Below are 20282 nucleotides of genomic sequence, written 5' to 3'. Positions count from 1 at the left end.
CATAATTGTTTGTCATATAGTATTGTGTTAAAGTCTTAGTCCAGCATTTGGTTTATTCATTTGGTAACGTTATAATTACTCAGGACTGAATTAACTGATAAAGACAGAAGTCTGAATCTCTTATTTTTCATACACAAACAGACTTTCAAGGACTCACCACATACAAGCATTTAACCCCCTCCCCTCCCATCTCTATCTGCCTCACAACATAGTTCTTCTCTTCCTGTCCCCCTCCCACAACCGAATCCATTGAAAAAGTTCCATCACGTGACCACATGTACTGTGTTTATAATGTCGTATGTCTTATGTATGTGATGTATGTGCTTGCATTATCTTCACTGTAATTCTTTCGAAGGATTTGTGTTGGGCGCATGTGCACGCAGCGACCAGCAGTGAGCGAAAGCTTGCTGCAAAACAAATCTACCCACAGGTACAAATAAAGCCACCTTGAACCTTGACCACACGTGCATTTCTCAGTCTGTGTATTAAGATATATCTGGATCTGGATATATGGGAAAAACCAACATGGCAGTATTTATTATGACCTCCCTTTGCACTGAACATCATGTCTTTAACCCTTTTGTTCAGACAATGTTAGATTTGTTGCATTCATTTTCAGATTTTTTTTATACTAGGTTTCATTAAACAGAACAGATATTTATAATGATTTTTACTGCTTCTTGTCATGGGGTCAGAGGTCACACTAAATAGTGACTTTAACTTTTAGAACCCATTTAGTTCCGTTCTATCTGTGTATTTTAACAGTTGTTCACATATTTCCTGTTTTTCTTGTTGAATGTGAAGAAAAGAAAATGATATGTATACTCAACTTAATGCTGCAAAAACAACAAAGCTAAAGGCAGCCCAAGACTTTTGCACAGTACTGTATAAATGCCTGCATCACAGATACATCTCTGACCATATTCGGACATTTGCTACATCTGCCAAGGAACAGCAGAGGTTATGTTTTCATTGGGGTTCATCTGTTTGTCTGTCTGTTAGCAAGATAACTCAAAATGTTATGGACGGATTTGGACGAAATTTTCAGGAAATATTGATACTGGCACAAGGAACAAGTGATTACATTTTGGTGCTTTTCTAGTTTATGTTTTATTTGCTCTTTGTGTGATGTTGTTTATGTCACACCTTTATTCTGATGGTTTAATGTCATATTAATTCACTTATTTTCTCCTGTTTGGGTCTGTGTTTTATCTCTAGGTATCTGATCTCTCTGCACAGCAACTCACATTTGTTGTTTTTCAATGAGTGTCATAAATAAACCGACTTGACTCTTCAGTGGACATGGAGCAGGTGGAGACTAGAGATGACTGGAGATGTTATCGTACTTTCTCCTCCTTCCTCCATGTTTCAAAGGGCTGTCAATTAACAGCATCCATCTGACCGGTGTAACTGTACTGAGGGTTTGCTGTCTCAGTCCTTTATCAGTGTCGTCCTGACAGAGATGGAGAGGCCTATCTGCAGCCGGATGGCCCTGTCCCGGCCCTTCCTCAATATTCATACATATAGAATTTCAGTAAATTATTCACCTGCAGGCTCCTGTTTTGAAGGAGGTTCATTCCCAGGAGGTGGTTAAAAGCACTGAGTGAATGATATTAATGCAGGAACACTGACTGTGACAGGGGTTCAACATGTTTCAGTGTGCGTTGATTAAATACTTAATGACAGGGATAAAAACCTGCAGGTAAGTGGTTTCAGTTCATTTAGACAAGAGGAAAGTCTTAATCATTTTTACAATGATTACTAAAAATTAATGTCTTATAGAAATAGACACAAGAATGCATGAAGAAGGTAAAGTGACCAATGAAATTACACAAATGAGTCATGCAGAAAAAGAAAGAAAAATAAAGTAGACTCAAGTAAATGATTTGTAAATACACATTTATCCATTTGTGTGCAGTCGTGCAACTGTTTGTTTGTTTTTTGTGTTTGTGTATGCATGTGACAGATAGGATTTAAGAATAAGCCTACAATGACAAAATGATGTAGGCAACATTTTCAACACCTAAATCTTTAATTTTAATATTAATACACTAATATATTTATATAAATATTTGAAATATATACATACATATATACATATATACATATATATATATATATATATATATATATATATATATATATATATATATATATATATATATATATATATACATATATATGTACACACATATATATGTATGTATGTATGTGTATATATGTACATATATACACACACACACATATATATGTATATATATATATATATATATATATATATATATATATATATATATATATATATATATATGTATATATATGTATATATGTATGTATGAATATAATTCTTTCAAGTAACATGCGTTTTATGGCAAGTCTAAAAAACTTAAAATAGAATAGGTTGTTTGCAGAAGTATTCAAACCTTTTTAGTAATTATACTACTACTACTACTATTACTAATAATAATAATAACAAAAATAATAATAGTAATAATTCTAATAATAAGAATACATGTAATTACTATCATTTAAGGGGTTCTGAGACTTTAGTGCTTAAGTTCACATAAACAGTGTCTAAAATCTACAGTGGTCTGTGTTATTTTGTGATCCTAAATCAACTGGACTCACTTTTGTTGGAAGTTTCTCTTGACTCTGTGTTCACCATCAGACATAATGGGATCCATGTCCATCTCGTCCGTTATTGCATCCGTCATCTTGTCAGACTCCAGTAATTGAGTTCTATTCACGTGTGATTGATTTACAGGCTCTTATTTTACTCCCTCAGTCATCAGAGTGGCCTTTAACATTGAAATGCCCTGATGTTATTTTGAAGGAGGCGGAGACATGAGTGTTTTTCTGTTTTTGTTGCTCAAACTCCTCCCTGCGTCCTGATCCACTTGTGGTGATGTCAAACGGCTGCAGGGCTTCGGTCGTGGCCATGGCCTGATGCATCTAACACGCACACACACACACGCACACACACACACTGGTGTGTGAGACTCGACATTTGATGGTGTAGATTGTCTTATCAGAAGCGCACACATGTGAGGAGGCTGCGTGTCTGCGTAAGAAATAGGAGTTCCCCACCCATAGGCAGAGAAACAAAACATAAACACCTGGAATTGTTCGTTTATTTACTTAATGATTTTCACATATGTACATAGGCTAGATATATGGTTTATATAGCTTCACTAAAAGATGCACTTGCCTTCATTTTGCAGATTAGACCTGAGTCTGAGGTCGTCTGTCCTGCTCATGCAACTGGACACTAGATGGACTGGTGCCTATCAGTCATGTCCGAGGTTAAACATGCAGACCCCACTGATAACCTCGAGGAAGAACTTTGTTTTTGCCTCAAGAACAAAGGATGAACTAAACTTATGTTTAAACAGTTTCTGAGGTCCTTACCTCAGAAGACTTTGGTTTGCTTTTAGCCTGTTTCAGCTTCTCATTATGCATTAAATAGGCCAGAAGTAAGTCAGTATTTCACTCAAGTACTGCATATAAATACAAAACTAATATGTATTTGATGTAGTTTCACTATTATTTTCAAGGTTATGGTTCACCACTGATCAGAGATAAATTAAGTGTGAAATCAAGCTGTAAAAATCATCTTTAGAACCGCTGACTGTGTAATAGTGAAAGTAAGAACCTTTCAGATAAAGTCATTTCCCATCATGACTAGTGCCTACAATACAAGCTTGTGGGGACAGTGTTTTGATCTGGGCAGATTTAATTGGTCAGGTCTAGAGTCATAACATGATGTGTCCAAGAAATGAGGTCAGCTGAACCTGAATAAATAAATAAAAAAGAAAATCACTCGAAGAGCGCAGACCTCCACCAAGGCCAATCACCACCAAAATTTAATCATTTCTTCCTTGTGCCAGTATCAACATTTTCTGAAAATTTCATGAAAATCCGTCCATAACTTTTTGAGTTATCTTGCTAACAAACAAACAAACACACACACACACACACACACACACACAAACAAAGCGATCACAATACCTCCTAGCGGAGGTAATAAATAAATAAATAAATAAATAAATGTGTGTGTGTGTGTGTGTATGAATATTATCAATGGATTTTTTTCTTCCCTGATGATACAGACATGTTCCAACTTAACACCCACCAGGGTTCATCAGGATCAGATTGTGAAAAAGTGGTTCAGGGAGCAGTACACATCATTTCCACAGGGACCATAATAAAGCACTTTATTGCACTGATAATTACATATATTTAACAAAGTCAAATACAGAATCTTTATCTGTAGCGGAGTATTTTCCTGGTACTTTTACACAAGTAAAGGTTCTGAATACATCTTTTACCACTCTGAACAAAATACCTAAAGACCTTGCTTTCCAATGCTGCATACATGCTAGATCTTCTGTTGGCAGGTGTGTCTATATATCCATTGACATTCCATGTGAAATATTGATGATTATATGAGAAATGTGGGATGTCCATTGAAGTTTTAACTTAAGCTGTGTTGGTTTAAACAAAATATTCCCCACAGAATGTGACTTTGTATTGACTGTTCCACCTAAAGGTCAGGGAGGGGTTACTCAATTCAATATGTGAAACAATACAGTAAAGAATACTTTGTCCTCAAAACATCTTTAAAGTTGCAAAAGATCAGTGGAAGCAAACAGTGGAAGCAAACAACAGTTGAGCAAAGCGTGAAAGACATCAACAAGACCTTTATTAATGTAAATAAAGAATCATTCAGTATTTATTCTTCCAGTTTATTATCATTTTATTTCAGCTTTCTAAATATCATCAGAATTTGGTCTCCACTCCATGGGTACTGTTATTTTGCTGTTCACTGGATTTGTCCCTCTTTGATGCTTCAGATTTGCTGTGCATCTTCTGAAACTCAACAGCGATTTGTAACGCTGTTAGATTCTTGGTCTCAGGTAAGTTGAACTTCACATAGAGCCCACAGGTGGCGCAGAAAAACAGGAATATGAGAAAGCAAAAGTAGTCCATGTTTTCCTAGAGAGGAAGCATTTGGAAAGTATTTACGAGTCAAAAGTCACAGTTGGAAGACAAAAAAAAAAAAAATACTGAAGAATGAAAAAACAACTTAAAAGCAGAAAATGAATGAAATAAATGAAATGAGATAGTTTAAAAAGGGTTTTGCCTGAAATAGATTTAGTAAATTCAGTAAATCAACAGATAAAAGTGTATTTAAGCCACCAATCCCTAACAGAATATTTATTAATATGTTTCCAGGAGGAATTTAAAAGACAACAGGTTACTTACCTGAGCTTGCAAGAGTCCAAAAGAGGAAAAATCAATCATATACAACAGTCTAGATAAAACTGAGGTGATCTTACAGAGTCAGAGCAGCAGAAAACAAGACTAAAAACTCTCTTAAAATGCATGGTAAAGTTAGGTTTTCATCAATTTAAAACATTCATCTACTGGCTAATAATAATAATAATAAATAATGTGAATATGAATAAAAAAAGATTGTGAGAGGTAAACTGCTTACCACTAAAATAGGAAAGACCATTCCAAGAATAAACAAACCGAGCCAGTTGATGATGCTGGCGATGGCAAATGCAGCCGACTTGAACGACTGGGTAAAGATTTCACCTGGAAGAGTAGATGACACCCCAGCTGCACAACAAGGAAACACAATTATTTGCAATATTGTCCTAGTTATTAATTGAGATTTATTGTGTAATTTGCATTGAATTGGCAACGTTTGTCAAGTTTACAAGCTTTTTATAGTGCAAAGAAACCTCCATATTTTCATTCTGAAGGCATTAATATCACTAGAATTCTGTTTTTTTTTTTAAATGCAATACAAGTTTTAACAACTCAATTAATTCAGTTTATTTAACCCTCAAAGATCTATACAGCTGCCGACAACAAGCATCTACTGATCTAAAATGATTAATACCCTATAATCTACTAATCCTATCAATACATGAAAATAATGCACATAAAATACAGTTTCTCAGCTTTTCAGTGTCATCAAATATGAACCATTTGGGCGTTCACAGGCTCCGTAGTGAACATGGAAACACCATCATTCCTCTGCAACATTGGTTCACCAGTAAAACCCATGTTTGACAAATAACTGTGGTTATAGATGTTTGTTTTGATGTTCTGTTATTGACGTAGTTTGTTGAAAAATTTTCTTTTTTCTTCAGTTTTCTCTGTTTTCATTTGAGCATTTATGAAAACCTACATGATCAATAAATTACAGGGTGGGGAAGCAAAATTTACAATGAACATTTAGTTGTTTTTTCTCAGCAGGCACTACGTCAATTGTTTTGAAACCAAACATATATTGATGTCATAATCATACCTAAGACTATTATCCATACCTTTTCAGAAACTTTTGCCCATATGAGTAATCAGGAAAGCAAACGTCAAAGAGTGTGTGATTTGCTGAATGCACTCGTCACACCAAAGGAGATTTCAAAAATAGTTGGAGTGTCCATAAAGACTGTTTATAATGGAAAGAAGAGAATGACTATGAGCAAAACTATTACGAGAAAGTCTGGAAGATACTATTAAAGAAGAATGGGAGAAGTTGTCACCCGAATATTGGAGGAACACTTGCGCAAGTTTCAGGAAGCGTGTGAAGGCAGTTATTGAGAAAGAAGGAGGACACATAGAATAAAAACATTTTCTATTATGTCAATTTTCTTGTGGCAAATAAATTCTCATGACTTTCAATAAACTAATTGGTCATACACTGTCTTTCAATCCCTGCCTCAAAATATTGTGAATTTTGCTTCCCCACCCTGTAAATATAGGAAAATACCTGACATTTAGTGAAAAATGCAAAATTAATAGTAATATCATAATAAATGGTGATAAATTAGAAAGGAAACATTCATGAAAACAGAATTATTGTAATAATGGTGACATTTCACTCAGCTGTTGTCTGGAAAACTTACCAGGTCCCCCTGCAAAACAGATTATGAAGATAAAAATAAGGACCATGCTGCAGTATGGCATCCAGGAGACAAAAGTCTGAAGGGGATAAAAACATTAGTGTTATGACTTACTCTGATTACAGGTCTTCTCTCCAGTGACTAAAGCATTAAAATAAAAAAAATAAAAAAAATGCTGCAAACTGACTCACCTGCAGGTACAAGGTGATGGTGAGTAGAACCAGAGTGATGGACATTCCCATATATCCTCGAAACAGCAGGACTTTTTTCCCTGTATTCTCAATTATCATGAACTGTAACAGAAAAACACGGGCTTTTATCTATTTTAGGTGTATTGATTACATTTTATGTTCTTTATAGTTATCTTTTATGTATGTTATGTGTTTTGTGTGGATGCAGCCTGTAAGGGAGGCCACATGTCCTTCATCATGGACCATAAAATGAACCTCGAATCTCAAATGTAACCAGCAAAGTCTTGGTTGCACATAACCAATCTGCCACACGGAGGAGCTATAACTACACGATAAACCCAGAATCACACATGGACTGTATTGAAGAAATATTTTAATACTATTGTGGGAGCTTTGAAAGGTTTTTTGGCAGGTTTTCCTAAAGGCCTGGGGCAAAAAAATCCATGTAAATGTGCTTAAAGGCTGTTAAACCAAGAGCCTACTGATAGTAACAAGCATGTAAAACACAAAGCATGATGGGATATAATTGAAACGTTACATACACAGGTTACAGAGGTGCACAGCTCACAGAGTCCGGTACCCAGAGCAGCGTAACGCAGCTGGCTCTCGTGGATTCCGGCTGCACGAAACACTTCAAAAGAATAAAAGTACACCTGGAGACAAGGGTTTACAAGTAGAAATACACAGGTCACATTAGAAATACATGATTTATACAAGTTTTATGTTCACAGTCTTAGTCTGAAGTTGAATAGGGAGATTTGAGTTGAAGGAGACAAAGAATGGGATGTGGAATTGGCAGAGGCTTACCTATAAATTGAAATGTTGTGTATTTTTCACAAGGTCTTCAGAGAAAATTTTACTTTAGTTCACTGTTCTTTTTTGTTATGTAATGATTGATCCATATAATGTTTTTTTTCTCTGGATATTTTTTCCTTTTGGAGATCTTTACCCTTTTCTTCAGGAGGATATGTGTTTGTTTTACTGACAGAATGAATGATAAACCATGTCTGTGTAGGTTCTCATCTGTCCAGGTCATCATTCTTCTTAGTAGTTCTTCTCGGTTCAGCTGGACAGGTTTGCTCTTTTTCAAAGCTATGGGCACTATGAGCTTTTTCAAAAAGAGCTGAACCAGTCCAGTTGAACCAAGAAGAACTACCAAGAAGAGTGATAAACCATCTCAACCCAGGTTGCAATAGTCCAGTGGTTCCCAACCTTTTTTGGGTCATGACCTCATTTTAACAAAACAAATTTCTGGTGACCCCAGACATTCAAAACGGAGAAATGTTTTTTGCTAAAATTTTTGATCATGTAATAGTTTGCCATACTATGTTGCAAATAAATGTTAATTTTAGACGACATTCAGGCTATATAATATATATTATTAAGGACGGAGGCAGAAAAGCCAGGTGTAGATTACTGCACAAAGTGAGAATTTGATTTTCCTGGGTCAGGATATGTACAGTCAGTCCAGCTTGGATTTACAAGGCTGACACAATGAACATTTGAAAGATAAACAGTACCACAGTGCTTCAGTTTCAACTTCACAGTTTGTCATGTCTTTTATGTATTGTGGTTGTCTCTGTCAACTCACCATATATTTTTTTTTATTAGTAGCCATTTTTTTTAATCAATACTAGAAATTTCTGGTGACCCATTTGAATTCCAGGGGACCCCATGTGGGGTCCCGACCCCAAGGTTGAAAAAGACTCCAATAATCCTTTTCTATGAATCATGGAAACTGTGATGGAAACATGTACATGTTTCTAACCATTTTTCATTCCATTTTTGCAAGAAAGAGAAATATACTGTGCATTTAAAAATAACAGCTTCATTTTATGCATACTTTATTTTCTCTCTATTTTCTCTTAAAATGACCTGAACAAGCCTTTCATTCTACAATGTAATAAGTCCAAATATCCTCAATAATAGTGACATTCAGCTTTACCCGAAACCTGCTTATTGAACAATCCTAAAATGCTCGAAATTTAAACTAACCTGGGATCCAAATAAACTCTCTTAAGACCTAGTATTCTGGAATGCATGCTCCAAAGAATCCTACTACAAGCACATGATGACAAAAGAAGCACTGATATTTGCATTACAGTAAAAAGGTGCATTATTGTGATCACTTTGCTTTGTGTGTTTGCGTGCGTGCGTGTTTGTTTGTTTGTTTGTTTGTTAGCAAGATAACTCAAAAACTTATAGACGGATTTTCATGAAATTTTCAGGAAATGTTGATACTGGCACAAGGAAGAAATTATTAAATTTTGGTGGTGGTGGTGGTGGTGGGGGGATCTGTCTTGGCAGAGGTCTGCGCTCTCCGAGTGCTTTTCTTGTTCTTCTTGTTTTAACTTGATCTTAACTTTTGCTTTATATGTCAAGCATTCTGTCTTTAAAAGCACTACATAACTGAAGTTATTATTAATCTACATTATTGTTATTTATATATTATTATTTATTTAACATGGCCAAATCTATACAAAATGTATTAGATGGTCTTATTCAGCTCTGTCTAGTAACAACGTCTAATAGGCCTGTAATGACTGGAACTCACAGCCCTGATGGACAAATGATTGATTCTGCACATAACATTTCTATAAAAGGTTAAATGTCTTATGCAAAGGGAAGCACTGAATTCTAAAGTGCAGTTAACATTTTACTTATTATGTGCTACAGACAAATGGGCGTAACTTTCATTTGCACATTATGTTGGTGACTGCATTTCATCCTGTGGGACATTTTGTGTCCAACACTTCATGTCATGCATTTTAGTGAATTTTTATGCTCATTTTGTGCCTTTTTGCATCTGTTTATGATGGAAATATCTTTGTTTATGTAAATAAAAGTATGCCATTCAGACAACATTAAGGGTCTCAGACATTCTGCACTACTTGCATGTTCATTCCCCTGCAAATGATGGCAACTGTTCTAATTTTATTTTATCTCTGCTGAGTCTGTAGGCATCATATAGTCTTATTTTTGTGTCTTATTATATTATTATTATTTGATAAAGTCAAACATGTATGTGTCACCCTTTCACACTAATGATACATTAACTCATCTTAATTCATTTATGATCATTCCTGCATGATTTCTGCTCATGTTCAAAACTATGAGCACAACATGTCACATGATTTTAAGGAATTTAGAAGCTAAAACAAAAATACAACACATTTTGACTATAACTAATTAAAATATTGATCAAGTCAGTCGAAGAGACATTTTTGAAGCCTCTAAATGAACCCTGAGAACAAAAACATTAGGTTGTAAAGTTTATATTCCTAGATGAGCATTAGAATATTTTAGCAAATGAAGAGAGCTTCAGCTTGTTTCAGGATTTCATAGTCAGGGCTAAACACACCTATTGACTGGGATGAATCCTGTCAATCTCACCTCAAGTTTACACCTACAGTTGTGGAAAAAATTATTAGACCACCCTTGTTTTCTTTAATTCCTTGTTCATTTTAATGCCTGGTACAACTAAAGGTACATTTGTTTGGACTAATATTATGATAACAACAAAAATAGCTCATAAAAGTTTAATTTCAGAACTGATATCTAGCCATTTTCCATGGTTTTCTCGATAATAACCAAAATCACTTCAGTTCTTACATCAATAGTTATGGCATAGTACTGCCAAAAGCAGTGCTTTTAGGCATACCATGTTTTCTTTTCTGTCTGTTTTAGTCACATGACACACACAGGAGTTAGTACTTGATTGCATAACCATTATTTTTGATGACTTTTGATGGTCTAATAATTTTTTCTGCGACTGTATGTAGTTTCATTGTGTTGCATATGACTTACAGCATTGACGCCACTGAGCTGCAGTGCACAGAAGACAACAATGAGGGTGAGGCGCTGCCAGCGAATGCCCTGGTTCCTGAACAGCTCCATCACTGAGTGGCTGCGAACACTCTGCAGGGCAGCTTTCTCCTCCAACATCTCCTCCACCACCCCGCTGTAGTCTTTGTCACCCCATAACTTCCTTAAAGCTGAGGGAGCAGAAGAAAGCAGCAGATGAGGTTGGAGATACGACACCACAGGAGATGCAGATAACCTTAATAGTTATGAGTGAAATGGTGTCTCACACCTTGTTCACAGGCCTGGCGGTTTCCTTGGTCCAAGAGCAGAACGCTCGGAGACTCTGGAAGGAGGGGGAGGGTGAGGAGCTGAAGTAACGCAGCAAAACCATTGAAACCAAGCAGCCAGGGCCACCTCGTCTCTGTAGCAAGTAACTCACTGAAAGAGCAAAAATAACTCAATTCATGTGGCCTTAAATTGACCACAAACTCAGACTGTTTACAGAAACAACAGGGTGTAATATAAAACCATCAGCATCAACATCAGACAAAAAGCAAAGCAAGACACGAACATGCGAATAAAGAAAATCTAATATTAGAGATTATTAGAAAATGGTAGATGTCGGATTTAAAAAGATTATTTCAGAACTTTTTCTTTATTGTGAAATAATAACCTGTTCAAAGTCATGAAAAACAAATCAAAACATCTCAGGAAAAAAGAAAAAAAAAATTAATTAAAACTGTAAGTGTGCCCTCAGTGCTTTTGGATAAGAATCCACCAGTCTGGCACATTTTCACAGAGCAATAATGTTCCAAATCAAAATATCTGCTTTTGAGGTCAAATCAGTTTCTTGCATATTGGGTTTTGTTTTTAGAATTTGTCCACTGTCCTAAATAAATAATAAGACTGTCCTTATCATGCTACATGCAAGGTGGCTAAGACGTTGAACTAACAGATACAGCACCTGTAAACAGTGTATTGATTTCACTGTTGCAATGTCACTGTGTTACTTTAATGAGTTCAGTTTTATGGCTATAAATGAAATAATACCCAAAAGATGTCAGGTGGAATCTGTCTATTCTGATAAATTCAGATTCAGAAAACTTTATTAGTCCCCAGGGGACAATTTAAGGCACATGTGAACAGCATGACTTGAAAACAGGACAGTATGTATAAAAACAGGGCATTTATTTAAAAAGATCCAAGTAGAAAAATAAATATATACATATTATATCCAGTGTAATGTAAACATAAAAACACTGCATAAAAACAGGGCACTTATTAAAAAAGTACATCACATACTCCAACACTCGTTCAAGTCCTGCCCCATACTGATGTAGACATATACAAATATCACAATAGAATAAAAAAGCTACGGCAAAAATACAGGCTTGTATGTGTAACTACGTGCAATGTTTGTAACTACCATTAAAAGTGTAATAATATCACACCATTTGGTTGCAAGGCAGGTCACTGCTATCTGGAAAATCAGTGTGATTTATAGTCATATTCAGATAATTATATTTTAGGTTTTTAATTGAGTGGTTGAACCAAAAACAGATGCTCTTCTGCTGAATAATGGTTTCACAGTTTAGAGAAAATTCAATACATCAAAAACAGATATACACAGCTTTATAGAGAAAATTAAGAGACCATTACTTTCACCATTTATTATTGTTGTTGTTCTTATTGTTATTCTCCTTCTTCCTATTATTATTATTATTATTATTATTATTATTATTATTATTATTATTATTATTATTATTATTATTATTATTATTATTATCATTATTATAGCCAGAAAAGATAAAAAACAAAAATCTTAAAACAAGTGTCCTGGTTAAGATAGGCAGGAGCCAAATGAACACAGTTAAGGATTCAGACAGGTTTGCAACCAAATATAGATAAATATCACATGAAATATGAGATAAGTATGCAATGACAAACTTAGGGATGATGTTCAATATGTAAATAAATTAAAGGAGTGACATTTTGCTTTTTTTTTTAAATGGAATGATGCATTTTAAAATGTTACCCTGTGGTCTACATAAACTGTAAATGCTATGCTTGGGTCTGAATTCATCATTAGTTAAACTCCACAGGTCCATCTTCAACCCTATTTCTGAGTAATGACACCAGAAAGGTCATTTTGAGCGCTGGCCCTTTAAATGCAAATGAGCCACTTCGCGCCCCACCCCCTCCAGGTTGTTGGCTGTGCTGCTCTGTCCCGTTCAACCAACAACTGAACATTTTAGGTAATTGGCTCAAAGTTTGGACATATTATCAGTATGGACTACAACCGCTGCTGCTGACAAACAATTATGGCGTGCTAAGAGAAATGTGCATCGGAAGTCTTGACCTTATGTGTACAAATGTTGTGACATCACTAGTTAGAGACATTACAAATGAAGCAGGAATTAAAACAGGTTGTAGAAATCCACTCGATTTTTGCCAGAATGAATATAAAGACAACTTTGCAGCACCTGAAGGGTTCAAATTCAAACTTTTTGAACTATTAGGGTCCAAATACACAAATAAATGAACCAAAGAATAATAAAAGTGAGTTTAGCAAAATGTGACCCTTTTAAGTAAAGCATCTACAGCAAGATGTTTCTGCCTCCATGTCATTTAACGTCCTTTTAGATGTTCAATGAGACAAGTTCCTTACATTTCAGGTCAACTTGAAATGGTTCGATAATCATTAAATTATTGGCATTTACAGTATTTATTTGCAGATTATTGCAATTATACGAAAATACATTTTACTAAACAACAGAAATGTTTGAACTGACAAAATTAGACCTTGTGGAATGAGCCTAATTTTCAATCCCAGTGTCTTATTGTTCTCTCCTCTGGTATTTTATGTTGCTGAGTTGTTTAATGTCACTCCTGTTGTAAAAACTCAATGACCTTGGTTTCATTTGATGGCCTGTGTCCATCCATGTTCCCCTTGATCACATTTCAGAGGTTTTAATGAGATTCATGTCTGGACATTTGGAGTAGCCTCTTAACTTTTTCCAGAGCTGTATAATTACACTGAACGCTGATATAAAATTTTCATTACCAACCACTGCAAAGAAAACACCGCTGATGTGTTAAGGAATTGTTTCCACATTTGAGTTGTCATTTGAACCAACCACCACCTGACCCATTATTTGACACTCCACGGTATCTGTGACACTGGCACCCTCACCTGATCCCCAGCAGCTGCCCGGAGAACTTCCCCAAGGAGATGAAGGTGGCGATGGTCACACCCACCATCCCTCGTATCCTCTTTGGAGTGCACTCAAGGAGGAACATGGGGTGAGCTGAGAAATTGACTCCTGGAGGCGCAGACAAGAGATTCATACATTATGAAAAGAGTCAATAATGATCAATAACAGGCTGACAGATGACCCACATAAAACTTAGAAATGTAACTCACAGGTATGAAAAGAAATCAATTGTAAGGTTAAATAGTGAGGCAAAAGTGATGAGACAGATATAGACTGAGAAACGAGAGAAAGATCATGAGTTTTCTCTTATTTCTACCTGAATTGATACCGTAGAGAAATCGTCCCACCATGATCATCTCAAAAGATGTGGCTGTTTGGCTTAAAAACATCAACACAGCTGCAATTATCACCAGAAAATTGTTCAGAAGAATGCATTTTTTTCTGTGGGAAAAGAAAGACAGAGACGTCTGATATCAAACAGGCAGCAACAGCTAAAAGTTCAGTTCATTCTAAAATGAAAAAAATGTGTTATTTGATCATGATTGACCTGCCAAGCTTGGAGAGGAGTGAACTAGACAACAGTGAACCCAATAGCCCTCCAATGCAGAAGATGGATACAGTGAAGGACCAGATCAGAGAGACCTGCCACGGCTTCAAGCTCACTCCATATCTCTGCACAAATGTTTGGTTCACCAGCTCCTGTATAAACTACAATTATCCACAGCATTTAGTCACTCGATCAATTAAGTACTTACATTGAATTTAATAACCCCAGTTCCAGAAAAGTTAAGACTTTTATTGCATTGTGTTAACGTAAAAGATTTTGATGCCTGAAACACACTCAAAAAAAGTTGAGACAGAGACAAAATAAGACTTAAAGGGGTTATATTTACAGGGTGGGGAAGCAAAATTTACAATGAACATTTAGTTGTTTTTTTCTCAGCAGGCACTACGTCAATTGTTTTGAAACCAAACATATATTGATGTCATAATCATACCTAACACTATTATCCATACCTTTTCAGAAACTTTTGCCCATATGAGTAATCAGGAAAGCAAACGTCAAAGAGTGTGTGATTTGCTGAATGCACTCGTCACACCAAAGGAGATTTCAAAAATAGTTGGAGTGTCCATAAAGACTGTTTATAATGTAAAGAAGAGAATGACTATGAGCAAAACTATTACGAGAAAGTCTGGAAGATACTATTAAAGAAGAATGGGAGAAGTTGTCACCCAAATATTGGAGGAACACTTGCGCAAGTTTCAGGAAGCGTGTGAAGGCAGTTATTGAGAAAGAAGGTGGACACATAGAATAAAAACATTTTCTATGATGTCAGTTTTCTTGTGGCAAATAAATTCTCATGACTTTCAATAAACTAATTGGTCATACACTGTCTTTCAATCCCTGCCTCAAAATATTGTAAATTTTGCTTCCCCACCCTGTATAGTATTAATATTCTCAACTCTCAACAGCAGGGGGAAGTCATGTACTAGAACACACTTAAAACTACCAAAACAAACAATGAATCAACACTATGTATCCACAATCTGTATCAGTCACTGAACAGATTATGAAGCTCATTGTTTCCACACATCTGTATTATGGTATCAGCAGGTCTTCTTCAAACTCAAACCATTTTTATAATTTTCGGCTGATAGTTTACATTATAGCTCTGTTTTTAGACTGAAAACAGCCACAGTAAAACCACCTATTTTCTGTATGGTCTGCGTTGTCAATAGCTGAACTAAAGATCAGAACTAAAGGGTCAATACTGTCACAGTTTAGACTGAACCATGGATCAGCAATGAACTTAGTAAAGATAATAACATCACATAATGACTTTAGACCTTCATAAACCTCATAATCAAACTCATCTGCAGTGTTGTGCAAGTTACTTCCAAAATGTAATCCATTAATGATTACTTGATATTGTTCATTAAAAATAATTCCTTACCTTACAATTTTACTGTCTCAAAAATGTAATGCGTTACATGATTCCTGCATTACTTTTGAGTTTCCTACAGACTCTCTTCATAAATGGCTCATACATTTGTTGCGCCCTCAAGTATTGAGGCCTCAAGGTGCGCCCTTCATCATCATAACTCACTTATCCATATAATTAGGATAGTGTTTATTCTATAGTTCCATAGATGTTCTAGTTCAGTTATCTGTGCATCAACTGCATCCATGTGTCTCTCCTACCACCCCCCTTCTCCCCCAGTCTCTCTCTATTTCTATCACTCTCTCTTTTCTCCTCCTTTACTCTCTCTCATTAACCCCAACTGGTCAAGGCAGACGTCCATCCTTCAGGAGTCTGGGTCTGCTCCAGGTTTCTGCTGTTAAAAGGAAATTTTTCCTCGCCACTGTCACCAGTCACAAGTGTTTGCTCCTGGAGGATTCTGTTGGGTTTCTGTAAATTGGCTTAGAGTTTGGTTTTGACCAACTCTATATGTAAAATGTCATGAGATAAGTTTTGTTATGATTTGGCACTATATAAATAAAATTTGATTGACTGATTGATTGAAGTACATGTGGATGTATAGCTCAGTAAGAAACACTACAGTCTACAATGTTCTAATCTCAGCAGGAACACTTGCATTTTTTTCAACATTTTCCATGTTCAAACAGGGGGCACGGTGCAGAGGACGCTGGTAGATGAATCCACAATTGATAAAAAATTCTAACCAGTCACAGAAACATTAGCTAACCTTATCATCGCTGATCACAGGGATCATGCTAACTAGCTTCTGTAAAGCAGGGTTAGGTTTAGTAATGAGCATACGTCCATGTGGTGAATGTACGGTCTTCTGCCATCTTCATTCACTGACTGAACACCAACAGGGAATGGAACTTTACTGACACATTTTTGATTCCTTAAGGTCTCATGGTCTTGCTGTTCTTTTGTTTTCATTTGAGTAATTAAATTATGGGTGAAACGTGTGTTGTAATGCAAGCACTATTAACATGTACGGAGTAAAATATGACTGAAAATTGCATAGTAATACCTTAAACTACTGTGTTATGGCAAAAAGTCATTTACTACTACTACTAAATTACTTTTGTAATGCATTACTCCCAACACTGCTCATCCATGTAGGAGAAAGGCTGCAATTTCAAAATCAAGCTCCATTTGTTTCATTTAGAGCTGTGTCCAGCGGAGAAAACAACAACAGTGCTTCAGCTTTTATCACTTTGTCTCTTTCTTTGACACTAAATCTTGTTTCTTAGTGGTTCTCATTGCATTTCCTCACTTGTCAAAGGCCATGGGGAGTTAAGTTTGTTAAATATTTAAGTCACATATTATTCTGTCAGACTCCACAGTCAACAGGCTAATTAGTAACAGATGAGGGGATCATGAACGGACATCCACCAATGGCTTAGTCTTTATAACTGTGGATGTCATAAATCCCCACTCCTAAACATGTAAAAGAGCTTCAAAGAAACATGTTCAGAAATTAGTACATTTTATCATGAAAGATTCATGGAATCTCTGGAAACCTCCATGCGTAGAGGGTTTTTTTTGCGTGACTTTTGTGCCCTCAGGTGGCATTGCATGAGAATCCGTCATGCTACCGGGATAAATATAGATACATGGGCTCAGGAGTACAACACAAAACTGCTGACGCTTAACACAGTCCACCACTCCATCTAGAAATTAAACCTGAAAGTGTGTTATACAAGGTGGGAGCCCTATGTCAACTCTGTGTAGAAACAGTGTTGAGTTTTCTGGACGGGATCTAATCTCAGATGGACCTATGGACAGAAGAAATGTGTACTGTAGTCAGATGGGTCCACATTACACTCATCAGCATCTGTTTTGTTCTGGGGAACATTTGTACCCACATGGATTACTTGGATATGTGTGAAACTACAATCAATATAAAAGGCATAGATTTACATTTTAGAATGAAGTTGACATCTGTACAAGTTCCAACAATGTGGCTTCATAGTCACAGAGTCTCAGGGGAAAAAAAACTCGGGACAGAGACAAAATAAGACTGAAAGGTGTTCTTTGTAGTACTAATATTTCCATCTCTCACCAGCAGGGAGAAGCTGCGTACCAAACCACACTTGTGACAACCACAACCACCAATGAATCAACATTAAGTGTATTATTAGACAGAAAACAGCCACAGGAAAAGCACAAATCCTCTCTGTTTACAGTTTGTTTAGTCAATAGCTGCAATAAATATCTGTTTTAACTTGTCCAAAGTCAGAAAAGTTCCAACAGCGTGGTTTCATAGTCTCAGTGTGTATGTGCTGGACTGTCCTACCTACTGTCTCTCCTACTGAAAATGCATGGACACCATGAAGAGGAGACTCAAACAACCACCACCGTCGACTGTTGAATAGCTCAAGTCTTGTAAACAGGGACAATGGACCAAAATAACAAGTGCAACTATTAGTATCGTCAATTCCCAAATAGTCAAAAAGTGTTAAAAAAAACTGCGAGTGTAAATATGAACCTATCTGACGATTTTAGAATGTGTTGCAGGCATCAGAAAGTAATTGTGTATTTATACCTCCGCCAAGGAACGGCGGAGGTTATATTTTCAACAGGGTTTGTGTGTTTGTTTGTCTTTTTGTCTGTTTGCAAGAAAACTCAAAAAGTTATGGACGGACTGGATGAAATCTTCAGGAAATGTTGATACTGCAGAAGGAACAAATGATGAAATTTTAGTAGTGATTGTGTGTGTGTGTGTGGGGGGGTGATTTTTAGTTTGCTTGTCTGTCTGTTAGAAAGATAACTCAAAAAGTTATGGATTGATTTTGATGAAATTTTCAGGAAATGTTGATTCTGGCACAAGGAGCAAATGATTACATTTTGGTGGTGAGTGGGGGGGGTTGGTGAAATTCTCACAAATGATTAAATTTTGGTGGTGATTCATCGGGGGGGCACTGACTCTGCCTTGCGCTCTCCGAGTGCTTTTCTAGTACTGGGTGGGGAAGCAAAATTTACAATATTTTGAGGCAGGGATTGAAAGACAGTGTATGACCAATTAGTTTATTGAAAGTCATGAGAATTTATTTGCCACAAGAAAATTGACATAATAGAAAATGTTTTTATTCTATGTGTCCTCCTTCTTTCTCAATAACTGCCTTCACATGCTTCCTGAAACTTGCGCAATGTTCCTCAAATATTTGGGTGACAACTTCTCCCATTCTTCTTTAATAGTATCTTCCAGACTTTCTCGTAATAGTTTTGCTCATAGTCATTCTCTTCTTTCCATTATAAACAGTCTTTATGGACACTCCAACTATTTTTGAAATCTCCTTTGGTGTGACGAGTGCATTCAGCAAATCACACACTCTTTGACGTTTGCTTTCCTGATTACTCATGTGGGCAAAAGTTTCTGAAAAGGTATGGATAATAGTGTTAGGTATGATTATGACATCAATATATGTTTGGTTTCAAAACAATTGACGTAGTGCCTGCTGAGAAAAAACAGCTAAATGTTCATTGTAAATTTTGCTTCCCCACCCTGTATATTTATTTATTCATTAATTTAAGTTGATAAGTGGCAGCATTGTTTTATCTGTTAAATGCAGGCTAACATGACTTAACAAACCACAGATTTTAGTCTTTTATTTATTCATCAATATTTTACAAAATATCTCAACATTTTTGGAAGTGGGGTTAAGATCTTTTCTTTCTAAGTGTCGTAAAGGTGTCTTTAAAGTTGATGGAGAAACATTAGTACTTCCATACATTGCCTTTTTTGTCATAATAATAAAATAAGTCATACTTACAGCGGAGGGGGAGGTCATTACAGATACACAGAATCCATACTGAAATGTTCCACCGATGCCACAGATAAATATGGCAGCAATTACCCGTGGACATTCTAACTGCACAAATTAAGCATGTGATTAAATAGATTAATATAAGTTTATTTTGTTTTTATTTCAAACATATCAGATAACTAAACATCACTATTTCAAAAGGGAAATGTTTCTCAGATGCGCTGCTGCTTCAACTGAAAAAAGCAGCACATTCCCCCAGATTTAATGTCCACTTTAGATTATCATGTTCAAAGTTTCTAATGTCTGTTTTCTATCATAGCTTTTACACAGTCCTGCAAGGGGGAAAAAATTGTTAAACCAAAATAATAAGTAGATTATGACCTACCAGGAGTGATAAGTATTGTGGCAT

The 20282-nt window shown here is 36.0% G+C and overlaps 2 protein-coding genes across 3 annotated transcripts in view; both read right to left on the bottom strand.

The window, feature by feature from the left end:
- Positions 1-2847, bottom strand: part of nt5c2l1 (5'-nucleotidase, cytosolic II, like 1) — a 17200-nt gene extending 14353 nt beyond the window's left edge. For both annotated transcript variants that reach the window (XM_030150970.1, XM_030150969.1), the window contains exon 1: positions 2629-2847. In XM_030150970.1, the coding sequence (XP_030006830.1) occupies positions 2629-2714 (86 nt within the window). In that variant the 5' untranslated portion in view covers positions 2715-2847. The remainder of the gene's footprint in view (positions 1-2628) is intronic.
- On the bottom strand, positions 2782-20282 carry slc2a11l (solute carrier family 2 member 11, like). The gene is made up of 14 exons (XM_030148373.1): positions 20259-20282; positions 19880-19978; positions 14675-14835; positions 14444-14568; positions 14106-14235; positions 11202-11350; positions 10916-11103; positions 7651-7761; positions 7109-7210; positions 6921-6996; positions 5498-5625; positions 4809-4995; positions 3209-3228; positions 2782-2952 (listed from the first exon to the last, which is right to left on the bottom strand). Exons 1-14 carry the CDS (start codon positions 20280-20282, stop codon positions 2782-2784), a joined length of 1671 nt encoding a protein of 556 aa, XP_030004233.1.

This window comes from Sphaeramia orbicularis, chromosome 12 (genome assembly GCF_902148855.1).
Source record: "Sphaeramia orbicularis chromosome 12, fSphaOr1.1, whole genome shotgun sequence".
NCBI lineage: Eukaryota > Metazoa > Chordata > Actinopteri > Kurtiformes > Apogonidae > Sphaeramia > Sphaeramia orbicularis.
This window is presented reverse-complemented; position numbering and strand designations above follow the sequence as displayed.

Excerpts from the sequence above, each read along its gene's own strand:
- slc2a11l (XM_030148373.1), bottom strand. The coding sequence starts at position 20,282 with ATGCCACAATACTTATCACTCCTG. Across the intron at positions 11,104-11,201 it reads CCGCCAGGCCTGTGAACAAG|CTTTAAGGAAGTTATGGGGT; the intron begins GTGTGAGACACC and ends CTGCTCCCTCAG. Across the intron at positions 7,211-7,650 it reads TGTGCACCTCTGTAACCTGT|TTCATGATAATTGAGAATAC; the intron begins GTATGTAACGTT and ends TTTCTGTTACAG.